The sequence below is a fragment of the Phoxinus phoxinus genome, assembly GCF_949152265.1.
Source record: "Phoxinus phoxinus genome assembly, chromosome: 15".
Taxonomy (NCBI): domain Eukaryota; kingdom Metazoa; phylum Chordata; class Actinopteri; order Cypriniformes; family Leuciscidae; genus Phoxinus; species Phoxinus phoxinus.
Genome location: NC_136890.1, coordinates 19,656,463 through 19,670,721, shown reverse-complemented (window position 1 = coordinate 19,670,721; position 14,259 = coordinate 19,656,463). Strand labels below are relative to the sequence as shown.

General features: G+C 39.2%; 2 protein-coding genes across 8 annotated transcripts; both read right to left on the bottom strand.

The window, feature by feature from the left end:
• Window positions 1–474: 474 nt before the first annotated feature.
• On the bottom strand, window positions 475–3,119 carry LOC307011876 (CMRF35-like molecule 7). Of its 5 annotated transcripts, none has more exons than XM_079637939.1 (6): window positions 2,984–3,119; window positions 2,235–2,416; window positions 1,980–2,114; window positions 1,546–1,650; window positions 1,267–1,322; window positions 475–1,082 (listed from the first exon to the last, which is right to left on the bottom strand). In XM_079637939.1, exons 2-6 carry the CDS (start codon window positions 2,371–2,373, stop codon window positions 900–902), a joined length of 618 nt encoding a protein of 205 aa, XP_079494065.1. In that variant the 5' UTR covers window positions 2,374–2,416; window positions 2,984–3,119; the 3' UTR covers window positions 475–899. The 5 variants fall into 5 exon arrangements, with proteins under 5 accessions (XP_079494065.1, XP_079494067.1, XP_079494063.1 ...); XM_079637941.1 differs by having other exon boundaries at window positions 1,980–2,111; XM_079637937.1 differs by having other exon boundaries at window positions 2,235–2,567; window positions 2,984–3,116.
• A 932-nt stretch (window positions 3,120–4,051) lies between these two features.
• lmod1a (leiomodin 1a (smooth muscle)) lies at window positions 4,052–10,385 on the bottom strand. Of its 3 annotated transcripts, XR_013800579.1 has the most exons (4): window positions 9,818–10,385; window positions 6,169–7,929; window positions 5,489–5,546; window positions 4,071–5,058 (listed from the first exon to the last, which is right to left on the bottom strand). XR_013800579.1 is itself a non-coding variant. In XM_079638530.1 (3 exons), exons 1-3 carry the CDS (start codon window positions 10,076–10,078, stop codon window positions 5,032–5,034), a joined length of 2,049 nt encoding a protein of 682 aa, XP_079494656.1. In that variant the 5' UTR covers window positions 10,079–10,384; the 3' UTR covers window positions 4,052–5,031. The 3 variants fall into 3 exon arrangements, 2 of the variants coding, with proteins under 2 accessions (XP_079494656.1, XP_079494657.1); XM_079638530.1 differs by lacking the exon at window positions 5,489–5,546 and having other exon boundaries at window positions 4,052–5,058; window positions 9,818–10,384; XM_079638531.1 differs by lacking the exon at window positions 4,071–5,058 and having other exon boundaries at window positions 5,071–5,546.
• Window positions 10,386–14,259: the final 3,874 nt, after the last annotated feature.

Sequence of the window (14,259 nt, the reverse complement as noted above, 5' to 3'; positions counted from 1 at the left end):
TACAAGTACAGGCCAAATATACTTGGACTTTTCTCTCAGTATGAGTAAGTATATTTCTGAGAAGTATATAAAGTATATTTCTGAGAAGTATATAAAATGTAGACTGAAAGTATACTTTCTTATTTTTTTGTTTAAAAGAAGTAATAGGACACTTGAATAAACTTCTTTTTCGTAAGGGTTAGTTTTTACTGACATTTTATGGTTTAATATTCCTTATCAGGTTGTATGCTACTCTTAACTACTTTGTGTTGCCTTGTTGAGAAACAAAAATTTACATCAGTCATCATCAGTATCACATTTACCTTTAAGTTGTATTTGAGCTTCATTAAACAACCTTTCTGTGTCAAAGCCGCACAAATGGTCAGTTTTTCCACAGATCTTGATCGTGATTTTGCATAAAGCCATTCTTTCAGCTATTTTATATTCTGTGGCTCTGTGTTTGACTTTTTATTCTCAGAAAAAAGAGACAGATATAGAATAAACAAGCTTTAATATAAGAGACACTGGGCAAAAGAAATTCTTGCAATAATAATACACCATCAGTCTAAAAAGACACAAGAAGACACACAGACACACAAAGGTGTCAGAAAAAAATGTGGATTCACTGTGGATTTCATAATTGGTCATAACATTTGATCTCCTCATCAACTAAGTCAGGCAGACTATTAAACAAATATACAAACAATGTTTGTTTTTTTTAAAGCAACTTTGCATGCACATCACGAAAGCTAATGCTGTTATAGGAAATGCACACTATTCATTTAACACAGCAGCTCAGTTCGATGTCACGACTTGACGCACATGTCCACAGCAGGATGTTTGCAGGCAGACATGCCTGTTTTAGCAGGTTGACCACATGCATCATCTCACATCAACAGGTTTCAAGAATGAGCTGTTTTTTAAGAGAGAGAATGAGATTGTGTGATGATGAGTGAATAAAAATCGTTCATATCATCCTGAGGTGCAGGACCACAGTGCTGCACGGTGGAATATATTACAGAAGAATTGGCATCTCTAGCTGGACCAGCCAGGCTGTTCTCGGTCACCATTTCATCGTAGATGTGATGGACATCATCTACAGTCTAAGAGATATAGGGGTACACATACAAAAAAAATAATTGTGTACATTCAACATGTTTAGCGTAATCTTGTTTAACCAATTTAAATGTATACAATGTTGATCAATTGTATTTTGTTGGGTTAATGTGGTTTGTAATCAGATATTGGTGCTTTAGGATAAAATTGTGTAAGAGCAGATGTTCCCACCTGGTTGAGATCTGGTGAATCTTGAACTGAATTTTCAGGAACAGCACCGTTCAAAGCTGAAAGAAACATGATGGTGTAGAACTCATTCAAAGTGACTTATAGTGCATTAGTGATCTAAACAAAATAAATGATGAGAGCATTACTAAATACCCAGCAGTCACACCAGTTCTCTAGGCCTATGTGATTTTTAAAACAGATGCAATGGGGGTTTTTTTTTATAATTTGATTATTTATTTTGGGCATTTGAATCAGATCAAGTCTTTATGTTTGTGGTCTTACGTCTGGACATTGAGTGTGATCTTTTCCTGCAGAGAAACACTAAAGCCACAAGAACCCCAAACACCAGCAGCACCAGAACACCTGCACACACCACAGCCACATTGACTGAAATACAAAGAGAAAGACAACATGTTATTATTAAGTTTGCTGCAGCAAGCTAACTGTTAACATTTTAAGACAGTCATTTTTTTTTTTTTAATCTGGTATTAACACAATGTTACACAAAGAAATTCATACAAAACGGTTCATAAGAAGTAGAGTTATCCGAGAGAGAGAGAGAGAGAGAGAGAGAGAGAGAGAGAGAGAGAGAGAGAGAGAGAGAATCACAGATTTATAAAAAAGAAGCAGAATCTCTCCTTTGAAGAACATTGAAGGTGAAAGTGTAAAATACTAAATTGAGTATGCTTTTCTTAATTTATAAATAATCTAATTACTGTTGTAAAATGGATCATTAGTTTGCAGACTGGATGTAACTACTGCAGAGGTGAGTGTTGCTGTTGTCCATGCAGTTGTAGTTGTAGTTGTAGTTGTCTTTTCAGAGATGTGTGAAGGTTTGTTCACAGGAGCTGCTGAAAATAAAACAGAAAATGGAGGAATTTAATAAACATTTTGTAAAGCTATATGAAATTATTTCAATAAGAAGACAAATGTATTTATTGTATTCACAAACTGTTTGCCTAAAAACCCACCTTGACGGACAGACAGATGAACTTTCTTCAATATGTCACTCCACCATTTGTCAACTCCACAGTAATAAACACCAGAGTCTTTGAGTCTGAGATCTTTGATGGTTACAGTGAAGAACCTTCCACTCACAGTATCAATCATAGAGTATCTTCCATCGGAGACGACCTGATCAGTCTTTGCAATTCTAATCAAAACATGCTTATATTCACAGGGATCACGGCAAAAGTACTTGGGTGTATATCTGTAATCATCTGAATATAGACATCTGATCTCCACCTTTTCACCCACTGTTCCCTCAAAAACATCTCCAGACTTCATCAACACACCACTGAAAACTAGAGAAAACTTCATCACATCAGTCTATGTGTTAAACTGAAACATTTTTACACAATCCTTTTTTCCAAAAATATACAGAGGGTCATCAGACAACTACAGGTAAACCAGTTCAATTTAACTTTCAATTCACTCACATTGATAGCCTGCAATCAGATGTCAATGTAAGCATCTCTAAAAAGTACATCTTGAAATCATTTTGAATTGTCACACAATTCAGGCAAGATCATTTAACCCTGGAATAATGTAGGCTAACTATCAATGAAATGTGGATTTACTAGAACTTTTGTTTGTAAAACATCTTAGTCAAATTTCGGATCATTGGTATATTTTACTTCACTAAATTCATGTATTTCCTCTTTTAACATGCACACGACTAATACAAGATTTATACATCAAGCAGGAAAAAAGTATTTACCTACGAAAAGAGACAGAATCTTTAGATGGGTTTTCATTATCCCCAACTTATCATCCTCTTCAAGAAAGACATGATCTTTATAATAACCTACAACATAATAACACAACTTTATAATATGCTTCCTCTCTCTCACAGAGAGAGCGAGAGAGAGAGAGAGAGAGAGAGAGAGAGAGAGAGAGAGAGAGAGAGAGAAAGAGACCTACACCTACACAAAAGAACAAACCAATGACAGTTTAACAGTAGGATTTATGCATAGACACATGCCTACTCGCACGTACAGAAGGAGCCCAATGAGGGAGATTGTGATTATTGAGATTATGTCACAATGTGAGGTAAATCCGGCATATTTTTCCGGCAAGTATATTTGATTATGTAAGCTTAGTGTTGTTAACAATATTGTGAAAGGCAAAAAAAAGCCAGAGGACAAGAGAAGAGAGCCAGTCTTTCAGCTATTAATATTACTTATTTTTTCTGCTTCCATTGCTAATATTTTAAGAAAAAATGCCTCATTATGAGAATTAATTCTGCTATAAACTATACATACTCTTTTGAGCTAACTTTTCTTACCTATTTTTTGCACTACAACATCCGCCACAATATATATATACCATGTATTTAATATTTTCTCCTACAAAGGAATTAACTACTTTGAAAAATATTAGTCTACATTTCATCTTCTGTGCGCAATGGTAACTTGTCTCTTTTGCCACCTGCAGGTGGCATCCATGAACTGCACCAGTTATATTAAATTATACTTTAGCCTGCTACAGACAAGTTAGATGTCTTCTTATCCACAAAATAAACTTAAACTTCAAGCTTTAATTGCACATAGAACAACCAAAATAAGATAATGTGATGATTTGAGTTCATGTTGGCAGTTTTCACACTTTGACCTCCTGTTCCCTCATGAATAAAAGAGAGCCTGCTAACTACAGAGCCTAAGGGGTGGAACTTAAAGGCCCAGTCACACCCTAATCCTATATCCCTATATGTAATTAGGTCAAGCTCCACCCATCTGACCCATTTGGCTCTGCAGTGAGCACCAAATCAAACTTAATCAATACCAGGAACCATTTGTGGAGGTTTATTCACCAATCTGTTATCCAGCTATAAAAAAAAAATCATAAAAATAAAGTACAAATCATAAAATTCAAACAGCTAAATCCACATCGGTTAGGGCTACATACAGAGATCTCAAGTAAGTAATATTGCTAATTCAATACTTCTCAAGTGACATCTACAGTATTTATCACAATTAAAAACAATTGTGGTTGTTTTTATCTCGATTTATAAGGGATGAATAAGAAATTCTGCCCATTGATAAATGGATAACGTTTGCAGACGTGAAAAGAAGCTGTTCAATTTGTTCTATTTTCCCTCCTTATAAACTATCATTTATTCATGTTTTTAAATACACCGATAAAGCATTTAATTGATTAAAAATATGCTGCAGAAAGCATGGGATGAACTTTCACCTTAATATCATACAATGCATATGCCCTGGACTACTTTCATTGGTACAAATGGAGGATTGTTCGATAAACAACTTGAAGAATAGCATTTGTAATGAAACTATGATGAATTAAATATATACAGTACATGACCATAAACAGACCTGCTTATGAAATTACACAATATCACATACAGTACATAATCAATAGTAGTTTATAGTTACTGTAGAATTTAAAGTCTCCCGTAAATCAAAATGGACAATTCTTGTTTTTTTTAATTCAATATTTCAGTATTTATAATACATGATGTATCCGTGCACATCATTTAGTTTTTTTCATGTGCCCTCATAATCTTTAATTAAAATAACTTTCCCTTTCCTCTCTAGTACGTTGACTGTTTAACTGTCAGTCCAGGGGAAAATCTAGTATCCCACCTCAGATGTTTAGATTTCAGATAATCCCAATCGGCTGTATTTCAGAGTGTCTAAACCAGTTAAGGTGGAATCTCATCTTGATGATTCAATGACTCCACAGATGATGATGGGGCACTGGAGGACTGCAAGGGAATCTGGTAGAAGCACATACCCCAGACAGATGCTATCTCAACCGCTTAGGGATCTCAACCTGAAAGGCAGATTAAAAAGAAGATTAAGCATTTATAATAAGATATTAAAATGTAACTTCTCTTTTGATAAAAAAAAAATATATATATTAAAGGGGTCATGAACTGCATTGTTTTGTTTTTTAATGGGGTGCACTTAAAGTGTTAGTATGATTTTTACATTAAAAAAATCTAATTTATAAATAAAAGCCTTTTTTCCAATCCTGATTTTAACCCTCTGATTTCAACGCTGTTTGAAGGGGCATGGATGCTGTGAGACTTCAGTGTAAACGCCCACTGCTGTGATTGGCTGACATCTTTGCATATGAAATAGCTAGTATTACGAAAACTTTTAGCACGTTTTTACTATTATAGCTCTCAAGATGAACTAATCTATAGCATTATATTTAGATTGTGGCATGAAAGGTTGGAGTGATGAGCATTGTGGCCTACCAGACGTGTTGAGCGCATGAATGCAGTGATCTCGTCAAAACAGATTATTTTCATCCTACTAAGAGAAACCATGTGAAGTTGACCGTTTAGTCACTGGTTTGATTTACTGACACATAGACAAGACATCTGACTGTACATGAATCGTTGCATATCAGAAATCACTGGTCACAGATCAGAGATTCGAATTAACAGTTACTTTCATGTTGTCGCATTGCTCCATATCGTGAATTTTTTTATCTCAAATCCTGGTTCGAAATTGCAACTGATTTACCAAAGAATACACAGTGAAATGTACCAAATACAAATGAATAATGCTCAACTGAGACATTCACATTGTTGAAAATAAATAACCACATTCCTAGCATTAGGATCCTTTGGAATGTATTGTTGTTGTTTTTTTGCGTCATTCACCTGTGTTGATACGTCACATGACATCATATCCATACAGAGTAAAGCTGCTCTAGCTGTGGGTATTGGGTAGCGTGAGGTTGAAAAATTTGTGTCACAATGGAAATAGAACTTAGTTTTTTTAACGGAGGTGAAGTAATCACCTTTTCAAAAGATGTACTCAAAGAGTATGTGTAGAATGAAGCCTTCACATTTTTCTTATTAAAAGAGTGATATTTTAATACACTCATGTCCTGCTTGTATCTATGACATGTGATGTCCGTTTCACTTGCCTTTTTGAGAGCATTCATGCTGCAGTTTCTGATAGAGTCCAGGAGCTGATCTCTGGAGTTCCTGTCCGTCTGTCGGACAACAGCACTGCTGTCTGGTTTCCTCTGAGAGACTGGGGTCAGCGACCTCCTCAGGGCCTGGACATCTAATGCTGGACTGGGAGTTGGTGGAGGAGGAGGAGGAGGAGAAGGAGGAGGAGCTTGTCGACTTCCTGTTGCTCCTTTTTTCTTTCCTGTTACCTCAGAGGGGAGGGGTTTAGACGGTGGCGTTGTGGGCGGAGTTTTAGAAGTTTCCTGAGCAGAGGTGAATTTTGAAATGGCAACAAATTTAGAGTCTTTCTTCTGAGTGTAAATGGACGGTGTGAGCTTATTTGTTTCAACTGAGCTCTTATCTTCACGTGGGGTTTTGTGGGTGGAGTCGGTCTCCAGTCTGGCGAGTTTTTGTGCTTCTAGTCTTTGCTGCCGCTTCCTGTCCATGTTTCGGCTCAATATGTTTGTCATGGTCATCCTGGGCCCAGCCAGCTCGAAATGATATCCCAACTTCAGCAGAGAAGAGTTGTCACGTAAGACTTTGGCCATCTCCATCTCAGTCTTCCCTCCGCAGATGTGTCTCTGGTTATGAAACCGCAGCTCCATGAGCGTGCTGTTGTGCTGAAGAGAGTTGATGATGGCCAGGATGCCTTTGCCAGTCAAATGGTTCGAGTCGAGGTTGATTCCGGTCAGGGTTGAGTTATTTCGCAGGGTTCCAGCGATGGCGAACGCAACATGATCATCCGCTCTCGCGTTCGCGAGGCAGAAGGTTTTGACGTGAGTGTTGCTGCGAAGACCCTCGGCAAACTGTATCAGAGTGTCTGTCTTAATGGCATCTGAATTATTAACATTGACCTCTGTTAGTTCAGGGTCGTCGCTGCGAACCTGCTCTAGAAGGTCGTCAAACATGCTGGAGCCAGTATCACTGTCAATATCTTCGCTAACAGACTCATCTTCCTCAGTAGGAACAGAACGATCATCAGCACCATGACATTTCCCCGAGCTGTTACAGGTGGAATTGGTAGATATCTTCACCTCTCTGTTTTCTGACTGTTTTACTTGTTCTCTCTCTTTCTGTGCTCTGGTTGTATCTCTCTGTGGGGGACTTTTCTCACCCACCTCTTCTCTTGCCTTTCTTTTGATTGTCTCTTCTACATTTTTAATTCTGCTTTTCTTCTCCTCTGTTTCTCCACCTTTTAGGTTTAATCTTCCTACTGCTCTGTTGTTCTTGGGTTCCTCTATGGTTTTAGTTCTGCTTTCGTCTTGTTTCTTGACATATGCTTTATTGTCTTTTACTTTTAGGTCTTCGGCATCTTTATCCGCCTGCAGTTTGGAGAGAAACCCTCGTATTTTGGAGTTTTCACACGCTTTTTTCTCCTCCTTCCTCCCTCTTTCTTTCTTATCCTCTTTTTTCTCCTGCAGTTTGGAAATGAGGTCTAGAGTTTTGCTGCTTCCTCTTTCTTTCCTAGAAAGTTCTTTTCCACTTTCTGTCTTATTACCTGTCTTCTCTGCTTCTCTCTTGTCTTCCTCCATTTTATTCTCTCTGTCTTTGACTCCTTCATCAGGTAAGCCCTTAAAGTCATCCTCCATTTTTCTCGCTCGCTCCTTATCTTTTTCACTCTCTACATTTCTGCTCTCTGTGTCGGGAGGATCGCCGCTCTGCGACCTGGAAAACTCTCTGCTCCTCATTCGGCGGAGTCGATCTCTCCTTATGCCATCCCCTCTTGACTCTCCCTTCAACAGTAAACACAAAAGAAATTAGTCACAGCACATTAAATCTGAGAAGCTGTTTGTCTTTTGGTAGTTGGCATATCTGATTTTGGCTAATCATAATCTGACTTTTGACATCTTAAATGACATCATAATGCCGTATTCACATTATATTAGTTCCCATTTGCTTTCATTTCAGTGTAATTAGCTATAGATATTAACATTATCATAATACATAGGGGCATCAAACAAAGGAAACATATCTAGAATAAATACATCCAATTGCTGGACCCAGCTAGACTTGACTGAGGGAGTTATTTTTAGTGGTCATTAAAAGGGAATGAACATACTGTGTAGATTTGTGTGCCATTGTTTGAAGAAGTCTTAAAACTCTCAGATGTGCCCTTATAAGGCAGCAAAGGGAGGAACATTCAGGACTGGAATGCCGTCCTTGACTATTCCGAAGCCTCACTGTGGCCAAGCTTCAAGTAAACACATTCACAAATCGCTGAAGTGCATCACTCTTAACTACTGACTACTGTAAAATAACCTGAACATAAATTTCATTCTCACAGCTGTTTTACTGAATATACTGGAAGTGACTATTCAGTTAGCAAATTCACACTGCCAACACAATGACGCACCTGAACAGGCTTCACAGACAATTTTTTAAAGTTAGAATTTATCAAAAATAAGCTATAAATGGGGAATCACTGAATATAAAGAGCACAATGTTACTTAGTAACTTGCGAGGTTCCTTTGTGTGTGTTCTGTTGCCTGCTGAACATGTTTCAAACAAACACTGCAGTGTCTCAGTAGAGTTTAAAAGTAGTTTGTGGCCCCTTGAGTGCATCTCACATTACTAGTGCTTCATTAGCACCTGTTTAAAACACAAGTAGCACTCTCCAAAACCATAAGGAACACCGTCCCAGAAGAACCAGACCATCTGTTATGTTCTGCTTCTGTTACTGGAGACCATTTTTACAGCATCCTCTCAGAAAATCATATTGAGGTGAACCCAAAAGTGAATGAATACAGCTACTTTGAAGTCAAAGGTGATTCTGCATAGTTTATAATGGAGTGCCAACTACAAATGATTATCCCCTAGAACCACAGAAGGGAGAGATAATCCTGTGTTTATACCAGACAACAATAAACTAAACTATGATACAAATGTTTATAAAGACATTTGGCTGTAATGAAAAATGAAATGCGTCAGGATTTTTACCTAAGATAAGTTTATACTGTTATAACTTCTTGCCAGAAGTGTTTTGGAAATGTGTTGTTGATAAAAAGCTTCGACTCCCACTTGGAAGTACAAAGGGTTTTGTAAATGTGCACCACAGGCAAATACTCCAAAGCAAAGAAAAAGTTCATCACCGCCAGATGATGGCAACATTATTGGCCATAAGAGTCCCGGGTGTGCAGCAAAACAGGTGTTGACATGTGCAATCATGACAGCATGTCAGGCACGTAGGCCGGACTGATTAACATGGATCTCAGTGCTAAATCAGCCATTCACTGTGTCCACAGATCTACAAAAATGTCACACTATGATGAGAACTGTAAAAGACTGAATGACAGATGAACACAGGTCAGCTCTCCATTCTTCAAGTCTCTAAACTTGGCCACTGAGAGCAAATTCCCATAGGGAAAATACAGCAATGTTTCAGTGTATTTTTGAAGTTTGGATTTAGTTCGAAATAAATCAGTCTTGAAGACTTTTAAAGTGTTTTAAAGATTTAAGGGTTGGTGGACAAAAAAAGTTGTTTAACAGTTAGATATATTATTAAAAATAATAATAGCCTAAAGAAAATGATTTTACATAATAACCTACTAGACCTACTACTATCAATAATAATAATAACAATAATGTTATTGTTGTTGTTGTTGTTGTTGTTATACGCATCACCTCTACGCTCAACTCTCTCCGGATTAGTTTCTTGGTCTCCCGCTCGCAGTAGTCCAGCATAGCCTCTCTGTTATATCCTCTGGACGGTAGTTTTTCTGTCTGATTCCGCTGGCGGAGTCCCACTGGTACGGTCGGGTCGGGATCGATAAAAACGAGCTCCCGCTCGAGCTCCTTCACTTCCTCCGGTGAGAGCGTCGCGAGCAGCAGGTCCGTGTCCGAGTCATCGCTCCCCTGCCGCTCCGAGACCTTTGGTCTGGACATTTTCTTTGGAAAAAATTAATGTTTATTAGCCAATAATGTTTTAGTCTTCGGGAATGCAGCTGACCCAGCTAAAAGAGTATATGTTTCCTTCACAAATGCCGTTAAAATCCAATCCATGAAAAAAGGGGTGCAGAGGGTCTCGCGCTCAGAGCGCCTTTCACGAGCTCCAGCTCAAGTCGGAGCGCCAAGACGCATTCCGCGCGAACCTTCACATTTGCGTGACCGCGTGCAGTAATGCGCACACGCACTAATGCGAGAGCGTCTGTCTATCTGTCAGACAGGTCGTGTAGTAGGCCTACAAAGTCATTTTCTCACAAGCCACCTCCAATGACTGCAAACATTTTAACGATTTCTTTCTGTCATATTCTTTTCATTTTCCATAAAACAGTAGGCATAACCTGTATGGTCAATCACAAAAGTTCTCATTGGCCTTCATACATTTTTCTCGTAGGGTAGGCTACTTGCTTTTGTTATTATTCCTCTTGTTTCACCACTTTCTGTATTGTTTGAATCATAAGCCCGAACTAGTGGTTATTTTGGATAAATACTGGGGTTCTGAATGGTGGTGCGACATAAATATTGCTATGAAGGTTGATTGTGTTTAACTTGTGATTGAGTCAATGATACTAATTATATTAAATATTATGTGCTTGTGTTTCTTCGAAAAATGTGGACATTTTGTCTAGAGCCGTGTGAAAACAGCTGGATTGTGTTTAATGTGTAGATAATTTTTCAAAAAGGTGCTTCGACAATTGCACGAATGGTTTCGAGAAAATCTGTGTTATGTATGCATGTATGGGTAAAGGCTGAGAGGGGGTAAAATCTTTGCGTGGCAGGGGGAGCTGCCACTCGACCAGTCACGGAAATATGCGTGGCAGGGGGAGCTGCCACTCGACCAGTCACGGAAATATGCGTGGCAGGGGGAGCTGCCACTCGACCAGTCACGGAAATATGCGCCTGCCACTGCGTTATATGCGCCGGCCACTCGACCAGTCACGGAAATATGCGCCGGCCACTCGATCAGATGCGCCTGCCACCCGAACTTACACAATATGTAAGGTTTTTTTTAACCAAATGCAGCAAGTTTCAGCCATGTCAGCCACTACCAGCCACACGATCTTTCACTGTTTACATCTTTCAGACACTCCTATTGATACACAAGAGCACACAGACAGTGCAATACAGATCTTATTTACCTAGCCTATTTCTCATATTATGTGATTTTTTTATTCGCTCTTTTTACCCATATATGGGAGTGCGCTCGTGGCTGTAAGCGTTGCCAGCCACTACCAGCCACACGATCTCTCACCGTTTATATCTTTCAGATTCTCCTATTGATATGCGAGAGCACACAGACAGTGCAATACAGATCTTATTTACCTATTTCTCATCTTATCTGATTTTGTATTCGCTCTTTTTACCCGTATAGGCTATGGGAGCGCGCTCGTGGCTGTAAGCGTCGCCAGCCACTACCAGCCACTACCAGCCACACGATCTCTCTCCGTTTACATCTTTCAGACTCTCCTATTGATACGCGAGAGCACACAGACAGTGCAATACAGATATTATTTACCTATTTCTCATTTTATCTGATTTTTTTATTCGCTCTTTTTACTCGTATATGGGAGCGCGCTCGTGGCTGTAAGCGTCGCCAGCCACTACCAGCCACACGATCTCTCACCGTTTACATCTTTCAGACTCTCCTATTGATATGCGAGAGCACACAGACAGTGCAATACAGATCTTATTTACCTATTTCTCATCTTATCTGATTTTTTTATTCGCTCTTTTTATCCGTATAGGCTATGGGAGCGCGCTCGTGGCTGTAAGCGTCGCCAGCCACTACCAGCCACTACCAGCCACACGATCTCTCTCCGTTTACATCTTTCAGACTCTCCTATTGATACGCGAGAGCACACAGACAGCGCAATACAGATATTATTTACCTATTTCTCATTTTATCTGATTTTTTTATTCGCTCTTTTTACTCGTATATGGGAGCGCGGTCGTGGCTGTAAGCGTCACCAGCCACTACCAGCCACTACCAGCCACTACCAGCCACACGATCTCTCTCCGTTTACATCTTTCAGACTCTCCTATTGATACGCGACAGCACACAGACAGTGCAATACAGATATTATTTACCTATTTCTCATCTTATCTGATTTTTTTATTCGCTCTTAACTACCCGTGGAAACTACTCGGTTTTTAAACTTTGTTTATACTCTTTAGCACTTTGGGATTGTTTTTAACTATGAAAAGTGCTTTACAAATAAAATATATTATTATTATTATTAACCGTATGGGAGCGCGCTCGTGGCTATAGCGTCGCCAGCCACTGCAGCCACACGATCTCTCACGTTTACATCTTTCAGACACGCGAGAGCACACAGACAGTGCAATACAGATCTTCCAGATAATACAGATAATATGAGAATAGCCTATTTCTTTTCGTTTTAAAATGTTTCGTTCAAAAGTAGGCTAGACATTTCTAGCTTGCATTGTGAGGAACATACAATGCAAGGGATCGCACAGAAACCATATGCCACGATTTTATAGGCTATTTTCTTATTCGCTTCTTATTTATTAAATCCAGCCAGGGAATTGTTTGATCAAACATTGATTAAAATTAATATACAATTTATACAAAACGAATTTTACTTTAAAAAGGGCTTTATACAAAACAAAACTTAATGGAGTGGTCAATCATTCTTCAGAATGTCTATCTGAGTATATCAGGCAGCTGCAACAGTGAGAGATAGTGGCTGGCGCGCCACAAGACGCGCTACATTACAGGTCAAAATAGCTAATAAAAATATAAGATAAGATGAGAAAAGGGTAAATACGAGCAGGATTGCACTGTCTGTGTGCTATCGTGTATCATGGGAGTGTCTGAAAGATGTAAACAGTGAGAGATTGTGTGGCTGGTAGTGGCTGGCGACGCTTACAGCCACGAGCGCGCTCCCATATACGAGTAAAAAGAGCGAATAAAAAAATCAGATAAAATGAGAAATAGGTAAATAATATCTGTATTGCACTGTCTGTGTGCTCTCGCATATCAATAGGAGAGTCTGAAAGATGTAAACGGTGAGAGATCGTGTGGCTGGTAGTGGCTGGCGACGCTTACAGCCACGACCGCGCTCCCATATACGAGTAAAAAGAGCGAATAAAAAAATCAGATAAAATGAGAAATAGGTAAATAATATCTGTATTGCGCTGTCTGTGTGCTCTCGCGTATCAATAGGAGAGTCTGAAAGATGTTCGGAGAGAGATCGTGTGGCTGGTAGTGGCTGGTAGTGGCTGGCGACGCTTACAGCCACGAGCGCGATCCCATAGCCTATACGGATAAAAAGAGCGAATAAAAAAATCAGATAAGATGAGAAATAGGTAAATAAGATCTGTATTGCACTGTCTGTGTGCTCTCGCATATCAATAGGAGAGTCTGAAAGATGTAAACGGTGAGAGATCGTGTGGCTGGTAGTGGCTGGTGACGCTTACAGCCACGACCGCGCTCCCATATACGAGTAAAAAGAGCGAATAAAAAAATCAGATAAAATGAGAAATAGGTAAATAATATCTGTATTGCGCTGTCTGTGTGCTCTCGCGTATCAATAGGAGAGTCTGAAAGATGTAAACGGAGAGAGATCGTGTGGCTGGTAGTGGCTGGTAGTGGCTGGCGACGCTTACAGCCACGAGCGCGCTCCCATAGCCTATACGGGTAAAAAGAGTGAATAAAAAATCAGATAAGATGAGAAATAGGTAAATAATATCTGTATTGCACTGTCTGTGTGCTCTCGCATATCAATAGGAGAATCTGAAAGATATAAACGGTGAGAGATCGTGTGGCTGGTAGTGGCTGGCGACGCTTACAGCCACGAGCGCACTCCCATAGCCTATACGGGTAAAAAGAGCGAATAAAAAAATCAGATAAGATGAGAAATAGGTAAATAAGATCTGTATTGCACTGTCTGTGTGCTCTCGCATATCAATAGGAGAATCTGAAAGATATAAACGGTGAGAGATCGTGTGGCTGGTAGTGGCTGGCAACGCTTACAGCCACGAGCGCACTCCCATATATGGGTAAAAAGAGCGAATAAAAAAATCACATAATATGAGAAATAGGCTAGGTAAATAAGATCTGTATTGCACTGTCTGTGTGCTCTTGTGTATCAATAGGAGTG